Source organism: Ptychodera flava, chromosome 4, assembly GCF_041260155.1.
Source record: "Ptychodera flava strain L36383 chromosome 4, AS_Pfla_20210202, whole genome shotgun sequence".
NCBI lineage: Eukaryota > Metazoa > Hemichordata > Enteropneusta > Ptychoderidae > Ptychodera > Ptychodera flava.
Window position 1 is genome coordinate 34,817,031 of NC_091931.1, and position 17,349 is coordinate 34,834,379.

The following is a 17,349-nucleotide window of genomic DNA, read 5'->3' on the forward strand; positions in this document are numbered from 1 at the left end:
ATCATTATAAATGAATTACTAAAACCATCATCCGCTATTTCTTACTTTTGAACCTTTTGAACAAACCGCTTGCTCCCATAATTAACCAGGGCAAAAGCGAAGTTCGTTTTTCTAAAAGAAAACAATATGCGCATGAAAAGCTCGGTGAATCGAAATTAGTTTGAAAAGTGGCATCTGTGAATGTGATTCGTTTTCTCGTCAGTGTCGAAACTGTATTTCATTTTATTTTGCGTGTCTTGTTTAACAGGGGCGACGCACTATGATGTCAGATCAGCTGACCGTTGTTGGTGCGAAAGACTTTGACATGTAGACCGGATTGGCTTTTTTCTGTCCCTTTTCAAATGTTGTTGATATAACGCAATGACTAGCACGTCGCTTTCTCGGGGGGGGGGGAGGTGTGGGGAAGGGAGAGGCTGAACGATTGAAATTCATTGATACTCAACTCTCCGTTATCGGCAAGACATTGTCAAATAACTTAACCACATCTGCGGCTTTCCCAGCCGCACAATCACGGCCGGGGACGTGAGAGCTATGATTGGAAGAGCACACAGAGCCCCCATCGACGTTACAGTCAGCAAAATTTAATCGACTGAAGCGTCCAATCGGCAATAGCAATAGTTACAAAACGCTAAGAAACCCATGGGATGTAGCTGCTCTTTTTTAAACAGTAATTTCCTCCTTCTTCTTGTTCATTGTTTACTGTTTTGTCTTTTCTACAATGGTTTATTTCGGGTTTCTCTCCAGGCTGCGCTGTTGACAATATCCTGCATGGAGCGATGACCCTGACCACACAATGCTACACATAAAAAACACATAGTGTCCATGAGGCCACGTCATAAAGAGTCGGCCGCCTTTATTACGACGTCTATCGCAGAATCAAAGGCAACTATTGAAAAAAGGTGTCTTTTAATACTTGAAAACGGAAATGTTATGATGCTAGACCTAGCCTAGGGCCAAAGGTCATGTTCAATGGCATGAAGTTTGCACAATGGCGTAGTGTTCTGATCTTTAACTTGCATGAACGCCCTCTCAGGGTTAACAAGCTTGATCGCCAATAGCTTTAAAACTGTTCATCGAATTCAGTTGATTTTGTTTTGTTTTCCAATATTGCAAAAGTAGTCACATCTCTTTTTTCAATACAGCTCCCACGCCCCTCTGATTTATCCCCTGTATTGATAGTAAAATATGACAATATCTTTTATAATTTATAGATTTGGGATAAAACAAGGAAAATGCTATGTCCCGTGCGGCACGTCTTCACCCTCGCCATGTTAAATGCGTTTAGAGAGAAACGGCACTGTGTGATGAAGTTGATCTTTTATAGTTGACAAGTAACACGTTTTCCTTTCTTCTGATTGACTTTGATGATCGATTGCATTATCAAAAGTCTCTTTCTGATGTTTATCTGCATCCGTAATGATGGGCGACTGTTGTGTGACAGTGCACTGTCTGGCAAGTCAAACGCACTGCATATCAATGTCATTATGGAGCCGTTCCGCAGTCCAGAAAGAGGACGTTTTCCCGTGTCTTGGGTTTGCACGTGTCTGATCCGGCGTGCTGATAACGGGGAGGGACTCCCAATGCAGTCACGGTGCCCGATTCTGGATAAATTGAAGAGTATGGCTAAATAAAGGCACACCGACTCGTCACGGACACGCACTCTTTGAAAAGGGGCTCCTCTTTTCACTTGCATTAGACTCCTATGTAGGAGTTGACGCTATAATGCGAACAGCTTATTTTATTCCTCGGCCCCCCAAAAAATCTGGCGATCGTCAAAATCAACAGGTGGTGATGCAGGGCGCCCTCTGGGCCGACTAAATTCTTTCAAAGTATTCCTTCGGAGTAATGTTGGAAACGCAGAAACAAATACTCTATGAGTGGACATTTCAGTCGACGTGCTGGCGCACCTGAACATGGAGAACAACTCACCCTTTGAGGTGTAATTCGGAAAGGATGAAGGATGGGAAAGCCATGACTGGAAGGATCACACGTGTCTGCTCCGGAGTAACTTTCCAGGATTCAATTTCATATTCCTTTCCGCATCACACGCATTTTCTGTGACCTTGCGAAAAAAATGAAAATTTATTTCATTGTTATGGTGTCGATTTTTAAGTGCAAACGATATCCGCAATGGGCGTCTCACTTTCTGATGTATAATTTTTAACACATGCATGTTAGCCTAAATGAAATAAAATGACGGTCATGGTGTGATGGATGCGAATAGAGGTTGTGACGTTCACTGGTGAACTTACGGGTCTACACCTGATATTGTTTGGTTTGTTATCCGCCCACGGTGAGTGTACAGTTCCTCTCTTTATGGATATACGTGTGTGGTTTTTGTGTGTGCCGTGCGTGGGAGTCGCTCAACATCTATGCACGGCATTGCTGGCCTTTGTTAGCAATCTGCTTCGGTTGATGTTACGCTCTTCAGACTAAATGTCCGCCAATTACGGAGGATCTTCACGGCAATTACGCTCCATATTTATAAGCCGCCTCTTGATATTGTCTCTTTTGTTTTGAAAGAACTGTCGATTCTACTTTAAGTTAATCCGTTCATCAGTGATTATTTTTCGTTTGCTCTCTCTCTCTCTCTCTCTCTCTCTCTCTCTCTCTCCTCTCTCTCTCTCTCTCTCTCTCTCTCTCTCTCTCTCTCTCTCTCTCTCTCTCTCTCTCTGATAATGTCAAATTCGTTCATCTTCGGTGTGTGTGGAGATGCAACCCAGAGTGTTGGAAGACAATGCAAATATTTTAAATCCCAGGTGTCAGACCTTGTCTCTGTTGGCTATCTATGCGTAGGTGGGGCATAGGTGTCCCGGTTGGGATATCCAAATACAAGTTATACACTCACCGAACCGTTTCACAACGACTATGAACTTTCAAAAAATATACTAGAAGAAGGGGTGGCATTATTTTCTCTGTGCCCTTTGATACCATTCGACAAGTATTAAAAAGAATATGAAACGGGCCATTAAACATTTTCAAGGGGAAAAGTGACTTGGTGGCGCCACAAAGATATGGTCTGCAGAACTTTCAAAATCGTCGCTCGAAATTTTTTGATCAAATTTGCGTTGGTGTTTTTGGCGGGTGTCCCAGATAAAACTGTTTATTTTGTAGAAGCTGTACAAACTGTTCTTAATTTGAAAACAGGAGTAGTGTTTACTTGGCAATTTACAAAAGCCAGTTATAAAGACATCCTTTTCTCCATACAATCAGAGCCACAGCCAACAGTAGTTGAGCCATGTTTATTGTCCCCGTTTTGCTGTGTTATTTTTGCGTCACATACGAATGCACAATATCAGAAGTTGGTTAACAAGTTCAGTGAGAGGTGTTGGGAGTGCACATCCTGTTGCAATGATGATAGAAAAGTTTTCACGTTTAGATGGTGGGCGGTAGATATTGGCCACGACCTCATTTTGAGATAAGATGTTCCATGGTTTGGAGCCCGCGAAACCGCTTTGACATCACGAGCACAGTCTACAACGCTAAACTTCAGCATGAAATAACAAGGAGACAATGAACGCCTTACACAAGATTCTTTAAACACGTCGACGACCTGGTCTCACCCTGGCCCTTAACCGACATGTGACGTCACCAGGTCACCGAGCTCAGCCAGCCCGATTCACGAGCAGAATACTCAATCAACCCTGCTCAGTGACAGACGGAGCATCGCTCGGGTTTTTTTGTACGACAACAGTGCATGAACTCAAACATGGACTAAATTCCACGTCTTGCAGAACAAAACTGGCTAGTTCAATAGCCACTCTCGGCAAAATGGGCAGTTGAAAGAAAACATTAATTGTGCGTAATGAAAGGCAGGTCAGCTAACACTATTCAAAATAGCCGCAGGCCATTATCTTTTCGTTTGTTCTGATCCCTAAGTCTCAGACTCGCATTATAAATACCCCCCCCCCCTCCCCGATCGGAAATACAATTCAAAGAAACGTTAGAACAGTGATTGTGTCCCCTATTCAACGACCCGGCGTGTTTAATACTGTATTCTTTCGATGGAAGCTGATATTACACCGAGTCTCGTTCAGGCAAGTGCCGCTTCTCATTTGCAGTGAACACTTCAAACGGAGCTTGTCATTGTCAAGATCGTTTAAAGCGCCATTAAAAGCATATATATTAACCATTTGAAAACTGCAGGTTTTTAGTTCTGCGGTCGCGTATGGACTTTAAGATAGGCTCCTTTTTTTAGTCCATGCCATTAGTTGACGCGTGCGCCCTCGACCCCGGGAAATCCGGACAGGCGGGGGCTTTCTCAGGGCACAAGGTCGTACAGGCAAAAGGTAATCAACTTTATACCCGCAGATCCATAGTCCTTCTGGACGACCAAGCAGGCCGCAAAATAGGAAATTGTTCGCCCCACTTGCGAAACTGAATGCAAATCGCGTTTCTTGGCAACCGGGTAACCGCGACAGACGAATAATAGGTGTTCGGTGACAAGCGGAAAGCAGACGATGATCGCGGTATGCAAAGATCCGTGTGATGTCAAAGTTCACGTGGGCAACTGTTTATTTCATTCACGTAGCCGTGGCAATACACCGCCTTCCCTTTCGCGCGAAATAACGAGTTTGATGGTGCAGAAATACAAGAGCGAAACTGGAAGGTTAATACACAAACCGTGACAATTATTTGTCTCTTTTGGGAAACCAGTGCATGTTTTACGAAAGCAAAGACATTTAACACCACATGTCTCACTTTGAACTTTGATGGCCTGACGATAGGTCTGACGAATGGATTTTTAAAAGCGCACTGCCATTGACAGACAAAGTAGAAAACAGCAGAGACGTAAAAAAAGTCTAGAGGCAACAGGGCTAAAGCAGCAGGGTAAACTTTTGAAAGAGTAATGGAGACAAACGTTATATAGTGCCCCTCATGTGCTACGTTCATTACTGAATATATAAAGTGACGAACTAGCACAAAGAAAACACCCAAGTCTTTGTAGGACCGTGTGTAGCTCTCAATACGTACCTGCGTCAACTTTCGTTCTCGCACTCATCCTATGAACATTGATTTCTTGAGAAAATCCTGAATAAACACACTCCGGGTTGTCTTTATTCAAAACAACGCTCCTGTGTTCTCCATTTTTCTTTCAAAATATCCCTAATCATGAAAACGCTTCGTAGCAATTGCGAGTTTGTCAAATAAAAACTAGCAAGAAGGCAAGAAACGCTACAACATAGTACTGGTACTCTGGAAAATATTATTGACTTAGCGAAACTTTCATAAAGCCGATGGTCCCATCGAAATTATCATTCTTAGTGAAAAAAAATCCCAGCGCTTAAAGATGAGTACTACACCAATGTTTAGACCTTCAAACAGTGTATGTGTAAAATCAAGGACCTATCGATCAGACACTGAGAGAGAGAGAGAGAGAGAGAGAGAGAGAGAGAGAGAGAGAGAGAGAGAGAGAGAGAGAGAGAGAGAGAGAGAGAGAGAGAGAGAGTCAGTGAATTCGAAACAGAGAAAGAGAAAGAGGGTGGGAGAGTCCTTCAATTTTCTGAAAACAGGATCGCCGGACTATGGAAAATGATTACGAGAAACAAGAAACTCGGCCTTTTACATTTGATTGCGACATGCAAGAAAAAGGTAAGAAAAGAATAGCAAGTTCCGCTAACTATTCACTGAAATGCTGCAATGGCTCTGAACACGAAATCACGCCAGTCACACGGAAGAGGGAGACGGAAACAGACAGAGAAAGATATGTACAGATATAGATACATGGGAACAGAGAGATAGAGCCCCAAGCAATAGTTTCATTGGTGATTTATACAGTTCCCAGTCACAGACTCATTACCTATGAAAACTAATTCTTGGTTTTCGTGAAAGCGTTTCCCTGGCAACTCGCGATTATTTTATTCTTCTTTTGTCGTCGCCGAGTGGGTAAGGTAAGTCAAGTGACAAAATCGCTAATTGCTACGGTAATACTGATGTTTCTATGTGACATTAGTCTGACAGGAAAATGATGGTTGTCATGGCAACTCCATGCGACCTAAAATGTCGCCGGGTGTTTGGTATTCGGTTGGCAATGCACGTCCCTAAAAACAATCATCGACGTTAACATGACAATGCTTTCAAGACCTGAACTAGGCCTGCCCAGATTATGCAGACATCTTTATTACCGCCGACCATTGCTCGCGCCAAAACCACAAAACACAAACAAATTTAAGTGTATTTGACGCGCAATATGATCATCGCGCTAACCGCCAATCCCCATGAACCGCATCTTGCGTAACCATGGCAATTTCTCCATGCAGAGGTAATGAGAGCAATGTCGAAGTGAATGTCATCGAGCGCATCATGAAACTTGGTTAATTTTGGGCGTTTCATCACACGTACTTCCTATCAAAGTCATCTCCGGACAAAGCTGAATTTGTTCTCTAATTCTGAATATGTGCACATGGAGGAATAGAACAATGTTGACCTGTTTGCACCATTACAAAAGCCATAGGCGGTCAGTACAGAATCATTAAAGTGTCGTATGAAAAAGAAACATCTCAGTTTTATGAACACATTAATTCAAGTTAAACCCGTTGGCTGAAGAAGGCATGAGACGGCAGCCCCATGGAAAACTGCAGAGTTCAATGATCGTCACAGTGCGCCACCAAGAGGACAAATAGGGAAAGGCTACTTTCAATGTGTGTTCAAGAGAGCGACAGAAAGAGTAGTTTTTTGACGTTTTCTGATTTTCAATCGCAAAGATATATCAAGATAATGGTAATCCAGTGTCGGGTGACTAAAAATCGAACGTTTCTCTTTAAAAATACTCACAATTACTGCTTAAATAGGCTTTTGGACGCCGCAGCGGAAACGGATCTGACAGAAATGTGTGCGCGTGAACTTTGTGTGTTAACGTGTGTGTTTTCGGAAAGGAGTAAGAAATTGACACCAAAAGGGAGAAATGGCGGTTGAGATTTGGCCATGGAGATGAGAATCGGATGGCTACACACTGAATTTCACATCAATCAAACACACTACGATGTTTAAACGACATATCAGTTAGGCAAGGAAAACCGGAACATGCACATGCATAAATACTCCGGTAATGAAGAGCTTGTGATGGCCATAGACAGTAGGGACTGCTCAAAGTGTGTGGAAGCCCTTGTAGCAACCTACGCTAACTCGAAGACGACTAAGCGGGGCTTTGAAAGTATCCCTTAGGTCAAAACGACTCGTTTTCTTGGTTAATTAATCCAAGGGGGTGATCATTATTCCTTTGCGCCCAGTGAAGTAACAATGAATTAAGAGGTTATTGACCTGGTGCACTTTCCAGTAATGTCCGTTATTGGAATATGAAAATCTTATTGATCTTCACCGTTTGTATGTAACTCGGTTTCCAAATGAAACCAGAATTTAAATAGGTAGAGGTCCGTTATGTTCAGAAGTTTGAAAACCTGGCAAGTATGCATGTCGGTCTTCTTGGGGATTTTTGGCGACACTCAGGGACCATGTTATGGTCAAGTCGTCGTCAAATGATGGTCGAGATGGTCACTTGTGGGAAATTTGGCGACTGAATAGGCGGTCGGCGCACACGCAGCAAAACTTAACCAAATTACACAAGAGTTTATGATATTTAATGTTTCATTCTGGTAACATGTAAGTAAACTTATCATCCCGACTTAATGTTTCATTCAGATCGGAACACTGAAGGTCGTTACTCCGTTATTTGGAGGCCACTTTTTGCAAATCAATGAGATCTCGTTATATTTAGGCTATATTTTAGTCTTTTCTTTGTCATTTTTTCTCGGCATTGACTTTTGCGCTATATTTTCCCCAAGGAACGTCCAGAGAACCCACGCAAGCCACAACACTAGGCGGCGCTGTTGACCTGGCCGCCCGAACTCATTGTAGGGTGGACAATATGATGATTAACAATTATGCAGGCGCGCCAAATACGATTGTGAAAATGCGCATATAATGTGCGCAGAGTACGAATACATTAACCCCTGAAGAGGTAACTCCATAAAGTATTCGATAAGAGGACACGTCATAGGGTCAAAGTTTCAGTTATCGCCGGAAGACTTCTCAAAATGACCGGGTCATCGACCACCGAGTTGTACCAATAACCAGAACACGGAGACCAATTGCGACGAAATGCAGAGAATAAAAAATATATTGACATGAGCGTACCATGAAGCGTGTCTTCATATATATTGTAAGATTCAGTAATTGCGTGCGAGGTAGGTTCGGCTGTATGAATAATTAATGAGGGAAAGTTGTCACCTGACGAGAGTTTGTCAGTGATGTCTTTAATCTTTCAAAAAATCTCTCTCACAGTTGTCATTGCTGAGTGTAAGTGTCTTCTCTTCGAGTTTGCAAAAGTTCTAAAAGTGTCGATTGACAAGTGCATGCGTGTTGTTCGGTTCCACTAGTTGAGCCTTTTGCCATAGTTTGGTGTTTCACCGGGATCCTTGGAAAGACGCCCCGGGCTGACAGTGTGTCATGGAGAAGTTCTCGTCAACACACTCAAATCCGTTCTTACATTTGCGCTGCCAAAGTCGGGCGTTCAAGGACCGCGACTTCGGCGGCTGGGTGAGAATTTCAGCCACGTTTCTCGGATTTGGGGAAGAACTTTTTGGTGTTTTTACTGTCGAGGGGAATGGGTAAAGACAAACTTGATGTGGCCATTCTTGGGTCTACAACTAGTCTAGGGTGGCAAAAGAGTGGCTATTAAGGCCGGTTAGTATTACAAAGACATTTTACGCGCTATGCTTCACAAAGCAATCAACAGTTTGGAGAACAACAAACCATCAAAGTGCACGCTTAGACGACGCGAGCTGGCCACGTGGTGGGGACCGTAGCTGGATGGAAGCCCACGTGTCAAGCATTAACCCAAAATACCTGTTAAAAACCATTCATATTCTAATAATAGCAAAATTATATATATGAACCTTGAAAAGTCAACATTTTTCAATTTCTCTCCAATTTTCACCACTTTTCCATCGTCCATTTCGTCAGAAAGTGAACTTTTATGTCACTTTTATTAGGTTCTCATAGAATTTCTATGTAAAAAGTGCGCAAATTGTTTCCAAGGACGCAGTTCAACTTTTCGCTACCTTGCTCTCGTTCCAACCATCTGCCGTTTGGTGAAAAAACAACTTATTAATTGTTCTTTGTTATGCACAATTGTTGGTTTTCTTTACACAAGAAACAAAGAGGCTTTTTGGGGTTTCAAGTATTTTCTGGCGTTGCCGCACCTCATTTGCATAAATTATCTGGCTGCGGCCAGCAGATTGCGTTTCGTCTATATCATTCATTGTGTCTGTAAGTGCTCCATTTCTTTGTGTTTTTTGACAGGATCTTTGATGCATTTATCCAGGAGGCTTCAGGCAATGCTCTAAATAACTTGAAATATAGTAAAAACTAATTAGAATCAGGGGAAATCGCCTAACTTGCAGGATTTAGTCGTAGTCAGCATGGAGGACAAAGGGCCCATGTGTATACAATAGCTGTAGCAGTCCATGTGATTGGAGCAAGGCGCTGCTTCTGAATTTCCCACCACTGGGCTGGATATGGCAGAAATGCACTTGTTAGCTGCCATTCAAGCCCTGATTAATAATATCATCCCGATGTAATCGGAATAATTTCTGTAATTTGGGGATCACTTCGGAATATTCCACGTAGTCGTGTGCAGCAGACGAAAAGTTGACCAATATTGTATCAAATATTGAGCTTGGTCGGATTTTTAAGATTTGCCGCAAGACTTTAAAATTAGTCCCATATTCGGACTCTTTTATAACGGATTGATCGTTCTTGAAAAGTTTTCGCCAACATTTCCGGTGATTAGATCTCCGCTTGGAGCCTGCAAGAAAAGGGGAAAGTGCCGCCAGTAATGCAGTGGATGGGAACAATATTCGTACAGAAGGCGTGTCGTTCGCGGCGGGCCAGGCTACGCCAGGGACTGAGGCTCTTATCAAGTATCGCTGCTACCAAGCAGGTCGATAATTTATGACTGCAGCTGCATCCAGCTTCTAAAAACTATTGTATATAGGGGTAAACACATATAGTAACAGCCCGTGTATTAGGTTTGTATGTTGAATGAATGGTATTCAGAGATACGTACACCTGCAGCCCGTGCATGGATGCCAGCCACCCCAGTCAATTAAGAAGAAATTAGATTCATGTGTGTGACCAATCATTAGGAAAAGTTTGATCAAGTGGTTTCAAACACCAACGAGGCGCTTTAGATCCGCGTATTAATCTATTTTTGGACGCTATATTGTGTGCAAGTGGGTGCCTATCGTATAGGTGCAATACCATGGAGATTGACATCCAAGCCCCCTTTGTGACAGAGAGTAAGTCTTACATGTGAATTGGACGCCTTCCTCCATTCCAATTTGATCGTGTTTCATGAGACTGCCCCAACAAAGCAAACCATATGGGCCCACAAGTCACATATGTTTCGTTTTCTTCGAATTTTCACACGAACTCGTCTGACCGTTCCCCAAATGGACAGCGACATCCCTCGCTCTTTTTCCCCCCACTCCGATTGTATTGACAATGAATTAAAAGTTTTTCAAAAGCACATTTAGAAAACTTCGAACCAATTAAAAGTTACTTCGGTCGGAACTGTGCACTTGTCGCAAGTTGTTTGAAACACTCCTCTTGCCTTTGTCTCCCACTCGGTTTTTTCTTCTCTCCTCTTTTTATTATTATTTTTTTTTAGTTCGGAGTACGACGGCCCGAGACCACGAGTCGCCTACGATCGGCGCGTTTGCGACATTTCGCCTAAGTCTAACGACAGGCGGACGATTCGCTACAATGAGTTTGTAGCCTATGTTTCTATTTTGCCTTGTCATTGATGATAGAGTGATGTAAGCAATACACATGACAGCCATCGCAACTGGCACATAGCAGCCAATCACGTGTGATCGTCAACTATTAAATATACCATAAAGCGTAATACATCCGTTCAGTATGCCGCGCCATTTCGTCTTGTTCAACCTCTTTGCCCATTTTTTTATTTTTCAAATATCCAAATTGTCGATTGATATGCGCTCTTTTCACCGTTCCCCTGTCAGCTATCCATCCGTATATCCATGCACCTGACGGGCGTCATACCTTTTCTTTCTCTCTCCCTCTCTACTCTATCATGATCTGCATCAGTGTCATTGAATCGAGAACAAAAGCGCTTCACCTGTTACGGGGGAGAGGGGGAGGGAACTCTGAAAAACACGAGGATATGTTCGGAGTGAAGGCAGGAAGGGGCTAAACCCACTATGACAGGTTTTGTATCAATGACAAATGAATAGTAGCCAACTGGCACTGATAGCGATACCTTTACTATACAAAGCTCCCAGGAATGGGGCGACTCAGTACATCAACAGACATTAAACCAGACAGAGGGATTTAACTTTAAAAGCCCCGATCAATAATTAATGCAGCGTATACCAGTCTCCGGTATTAGAGATCTTAAAATATTTTTATTGAGTTTGATATAATCCATTATAAAATACCGTCTGATAAACAATGGAACTGAAAAAAAGGAAGTAACATAAAACATGTGTAACATTTGCACCAATCTTACATTTTTCTATGCAGAGTTTTGTTGTCATTTCATCGACATGATGACACAAACAAGTGAGCGAAACCAAATTCTTGATCGCAGAAATCCGCCCGCAGACCAAAATAGGAGATATATAAGAAATTCGCATATGTTCGTCCTCCGCAAACTGCGGCAAAAATACGTCATTGCACTTGACTTTGAAACAAAAGAGGGCGGCGAGAGGGATGTCGCCAATTGCGAACCGGGAACATGCCCGGGGTCTGCCGTAAGCCATATTAAAAATTACACCTTCGCAGAGAGAGAAAAGTTTGTCTCTTTGTTGAAATACAAAAATAAATAAGAAGTCTTTTCTTGTGATTGAAGACAAATGGCCGACAAATTGACACTAAGGCACTGTTGACAGCGACACCCTTATAAACTATGATTGTCTGTCAGTTCTATACACATTTACGACGAAGACAAACTATTTGTCGAGTCGCTTTTTGGACTTGATTCACTCCCTTCGTTCTGCGCATGTGTGGTAGAGTTCGACTGGTTCATGCCACCGCGAGAAACCATTCTGTGGCACCTACAATCACGTGACTCTGGTTTTCCTTCTTTCTTGTATTTGACCCGTCGATTTTGGAACCATATTTTCACTTGCTTCTCCGAGAGGTTTAAGTATGTCGCGATCTCAATTCTACGGAGTCGCGACAAGTACATGTTGGCGGCGAATTCTCTCTCCAGCTCCAGAAGCTGTGTGCTGGTGAAGGCGGTTCGGATTCGTTTGCTGCTCTGCAGATTATCAGAATTAGCGTCCACATCTGTGGTAGAAAAATAAGAGGAAAAGGCATTAATGTTGCGTTTTATTTCTTCCCAACAAGTGGTCTTTCCCAGCAAAAATTTGCAAAAATAGCACTTTGCAGAGATAATGATAAGATATAAAGAATTTCATTTTTGGCTCTCAAAAGAGGAGACATTTAGCCCTTTCAACGCCATGATTACGTTCGTCCCTATTGTTTCCACTGGGAATGGGTAGACCTTTGAAATGAGAATGAGACGGCGAAGAGTGAAAACCGAGACACCGAGATTTTCTTTAGCGGTAGCTTTGGTGTCATGGCCAACAGCAATGTTTTGCGCAGAAGTAAATCCTTTCAAATTTTCATTGAGAATTTTTAAAGAAAGAGCGTTTAGCTGATAGTGCATATTTGGTTGAAGATGTTTGACACACACATAAACACACAAATAGATTAATTCGAAGCAGCTTGACGTTTATGCAACTTGTGATAGAGAAAGATTTGAGTGTCTTTGGAGGGACTTAATGTCTTTATTGTGCAGCATATGGTGGATGTTGAAAACTCTCTTCGCCCCTGGCGAGAAAATTTTACAGAAACTTTTCGAACTCGATGTATATTCGAATTAGATCTCAACAAGCGGACTTTTCGAGAACACAAATCACGGCATAAATACTGTAATCTTGGGGGGGGGGGGGTTGTAAACGTCCTACGAATGTGCCCGATAAAACTTGACCAAAAAACGGCAACATCACATCGGCTAGTCTTACAATTATTTGAGACGTCTTGCTCTAACAAAGGGATAAATACGACGTTAGGCTGTAAAGAGCGGCTTATACATAATTCAGTTTTTTTCCTGCCTTAGCGTGCAAAATTCTACGGATCACCTTAAGTCTGCGCAGAGCAATGGACCAGGGTGTGCCGAAGGGAGTGTGATCACAACCATAATATTAATATCCTGAACACAACACTTTTGAAACAGATTCTCGAACAGAATGACCGCGGAAAAAAAAGTCGTTGAGCGATAAGTAAGTTAGTGGCATTGTTTTGATTTTTCGAAAATATTTCACACCACTACTCATGAAAGAGTTGCCGATAAAGCTGTACTGCGTCACCGATTTAACGTGTTGCAAATCCCTTTGTGATGAGCGCGTTTAGTTTTCAATGGTACTCGGGCGATCTCGTACGGCAAGAAACGAAGTTTCAATTTTTACAGTGTATTTCAGACTCGACAGTTTGGCAATCCCAAGCAGATTAAAAGCGTTGGAAAATATTGGCCAGAGCAAGAGGCACAGATCTCCTGAACATTTATGAACCTACCCTCTATCTATAACAAAAATGAATTTCCTATGTCTACCGTCGAAAACTGAACAGGAAAAAAATGACCTAATCAAAAATAATTTTAAAAAGTTTTTTTTTATACTCCCTAAAAGGCTAAATAATTGGTCTCAATTCATAGGTAAAAATCTCGGCGTTGAAACCGCTTCGAACTGCAAACCATTACGTAATGACTGTTTCATTGGCACATGGCGACATAACTTGTTGAAAATGATAACCTAAACACAAAGACTGGCGGTTCGCGTTTAAACTCTGCGAAAAAAAACACACCAAGAGAGGCAGAAAGAGCGACAGAATGAGTCGCCTTTTAGCAAAGGCAATTCGAACATCATCTTAATGTTATTTCCGATCTATCAATTTTCGTCAGATTTTATTTTTAAAGTTTCTTTCGTTGTTGGCGGTACATAGGAGAAAATCCCCACCTGCTGATAGCCGTTATACGCATGTCCCCCTCCAACAATACACCCACTATCGCATTGGACCAGGCTCTCGGCATTAAACTTTCACGATCTTGTACTTTAAAATCCTTTTACCGCGAACCCTCTAAAATGGTAGAATAATCGATTTTCGTTTTTGTATGAAGGAAATGTTCTCAAGAGACGCTTTTCTCAGAATCCGAAAGCCCTTTTTAGGTTTAAATTTTTTTCTAAGCTATTCGGCAATTTCATTGGTTTATTTTTGGTGAAAAAAATGAGAAAACGGCAAAAAGCAAAAAAGCGAAAAGAATCATGTTGACTGCCAGCTCCTTTCTAAAGACCTTTCCAATATGTTTAGAAAGCCAGCAAAATACACCTAAAATACACAAGAGAAGCAATCTTGGGCGTTACAGCCAAAATAAAGGATTGGGGTTTCGAGGGAGGATTCGAGTGTAAAACTGATGAGAATGTAGTAACTTGCGTTAATTGCATTAGAGAAAGAAAAGAGAACTAAGGGGCCTAGTGTTCAAGATAGGTCGTACTTGATAGGCTAGTGAGCAAAAGCGAACAAAAAACAAAGAAGATAAGCCCTGTAATTAACTCTGAAAGGAGGGAAAAGAGACAGGCTTGTTGTGCGCGTAAAGTAAAATGTTGCTCTTTTTACAGATTAACGCATTAGTGCGGATGAAATAGAGAAACAAATTGGAATGTGTTTTATGGATGCCTTGATTCTTTGGCGAGTTTTGGCCGACCAATGTCTTCCCCTCATCGACAGCTTTGTTCGCGCGGCCTAACCGTTAAACAAAGTATTACGGCAACCGAGTCGTCGTTATGGAAATAGGCATTAAAACTAGTGTCAAATTTTGTACGCGTTTACTTGGAAAGATAAGGAAGTTATCAAGCCTTTGTTGCATTCGAAATGTTAATGGAAGAACGGTTACCGGTCCATGTTTAAGTAGTTTTAGTGAAAAAAAGAAAAGGAAAAAAAAGTATGGTGGAACAAAGAATATAGATTTTGGACTTACTCATCGGCATATATTGCAATCGTCGGGGGTCAACCGGCAACCTGAAGGCTGCGGGTGACGTTGTGGTGGCTTGCCTCGGTAAACTTGGAGAGATGCCCAGTGCGCTGTGGTGTCTGTCACGGTGGTGGTCTAGGTAGGGCGTTGTGATAGGGTGTGACATCACGTTGACAACCGACGAGGGTGGTTTGAACATGGACACGGTGGTTGTCACCATGTTGTTGATGGTGCTGCATGTACTTGGCTCCCCCCTGATGCATAGTGGACACATGTTATTAACCACCGTGTCCGACTTGCTGCCCGGGTAGGGCGAATTGCAGTGTAAGGAGTTGACACTGGTCTCGGCGCCATGCGTCGTGTGATTGTGGCCAATGGGTAGGGCATGGTGGTCTCCTTCTAGAGCATGTCTCGGAGATGGCTTATTCAGGATCAGGGAATCGACATAGAACGACCGAGACATGAGTGTAGCTTCCAAAGTGCTCTCTTTGTTTGTGCTAAAAAACAAACCCGACCACTTGTGGAGTTGAAGTAACTCGGCTACCTGTGTATTGATCAATATAGGCACTGCCAGCTTCCCACTCTTCCCCACTCCTTTTATACCCCGCTTTCTTTGAAAAGCTTGCCTCACGTGGCCATCCATTGGCCTCTACAACCTAGGATGTGGCTATCTCTAGTATATTGCTATTTGCATCTAATTATCATGATTATGATTATTATCTTGGCTAGGCCAACGCTATCGCAAGCATGCTATCTTTTGAAAGCTGGGTCTGGATTGGCTTTTATCATTGCGTACTAGTATTGTCAGGTTAATGTCGGCTATGTAATGTTATGCTTATAGGCTACACCGGCAGTGGGTATCAATTGGGAACTGCGGTCGTGTGGCCGACACGCGAGCCAGATTACCTGGCTCTACCGTGCGTACCTTCCCTATAATTCATTTCAAACTTAAGCGGGAAAGTGGAAAGAGTTGAGAAAGAGATGAACACGTGAAAGGGCCTTCCGTTGATTTCGAATTCTGTGTTAATTTGTATCTTATTTCGACTTCTTAAAGTGTGCTTAAGTTTTCTTTCACCGACAGAACTATTTCATGCTTCCCGGCAGTGCACAGTTGAGTTGAAATGGGTGTTTTCCAAATAGAGAGAAGGGGGATTCCATGGTCACCCAAGCGTTACTGCTAATGAAAATTAAACATGGGGGCTGAAAACTAATAAATAGGCGTCCCGGTAGATGCTCATTTCTCACGAGTAAAATTATCCAAATTATGATGATTAGTCGAATTGTAGCTATTCGTCTTGGTCCCAACATTGTTACGCCGCCCATCAAACTTTAATCATTGCGTTCAAGTTGGATTTGTAAAAGCTGCCACGACTGTATGGCAGCACATAGGAGGCTCGTCTCGGCCAGTTAGCGTGAGCAATTTAAGTCGGATGCTGGATCGCACTAATCGTGGTGCAAACATTATATTACAGACCCATACCCGTCTCGTTGCCAATAGGAGAAGCCGTCCAGGAACAAACCATTCCCACGAAAAACAGTGAAAAGGCTTGTTACCGTGTGAATATTTCATCTCGCAAGAAACCATTATATCGTCTGCAGTACGCGCAACATCTATATTTAAATAGTCGTTCTTGCAAGACTCCATCATCGAACGCTGTTCTCATTTTCTTTGCCCCCTTTTTTGCCATCCCCCATCTTTCAATATTTGAAAGTATCAGCCTTTTCCTCCATGCTCTTCTCCATCTGTCAGTTTTATCTTTGCTTGTACCTGTCATTTCTGAGCCTCGTCGAAGTTCCATGACGAGATATGGAAAGGTGGGGTGGTTGGTGTACGGCTCGGTCGAGAAGTAACCATCTGCTGTTTAGATAGGTACCTCTTCGGTCGTTATCGTAATCGGCGACTCAAACCGATCACACAAAACTGTTCGTTGTGCGGTGTGTGTTTTTTTTCCAGCTCCCTTGTATCAAAAGGGGAGGGGATGTTGAATTTGGACGATATCACAGGAACACTCGATAACACGATGAGATTACACGTGGTCGCGGAGGAAGAGAGAGGGGGAAAAAACTCGTTGCTTTGAAGCACTCGACGCTCGCTACTCACAGAATGTTTGCCATGTTTTGAAACAATGCAGTGGACACTAAAATCATCGAGATGGGGGTTAACTTTTAACGCAAGAAAGTCAAGAGGTGGCATCGGCAACAAATATACTCAAGCACCGAGCACTCAAACTCCATATGCCAACACAGTCAGTTAAGTTTGCAAAGCTAATAAAACACTAGACAGAAATTTACAC

At 42.6% G+C, this 17,349-nt stretch overlaps 1 protein-coding gene across 1 annotated transcript; it reads right to left on the reverse strand.

Moving 5' to 3' along the window:
• Nucleotides 1–11,406: 11,406 nt before the first annotated feature.
• On the reverse strand, nucleotides 11,407–15,609 carry LOC139130498 (GS homeobox 1-like). The gene is made up of 2 exons (XM_070696277.1): nucleotides 15,062–15,609; nucleotides 11,407–12,312 (listed from the first exon to the last, which is right to left on the reverse strand). The coding sequence occupies exons 1-2, from the start codon at nucleotides 15,516–15,518 to the stop codon at nucleotides 11,957–11,959; spliced, it is 813 nt and encodes a 270-aa protein (XP_070552378.1). The 5' UTR covers nucleotides 15,519–15,609; the 3' UTR covers nucleotides 11,407–11,956.
• Between the last annotated feature and the right edge of the window lie 1,740 nt (nucleotides 15,610–17,349).

Bases quoted from the DNA above. Each gene is read 5' to 3' on its own strand.
- LOC139130498 (XM_070696277.1), bottom strand. From the start codon at position 15,518: ATGTCTCGGTCGTTCTATGTCGATTCCCTGATCCTGAATAAGCCATCT. The intron at 12,313-15,061 runs GTAAGTCCAAAA...TTTCTACCACAG, and splicing joins ATTGCAATATATGCCGATGA to ATGTGGACGCTAATTCTGAT.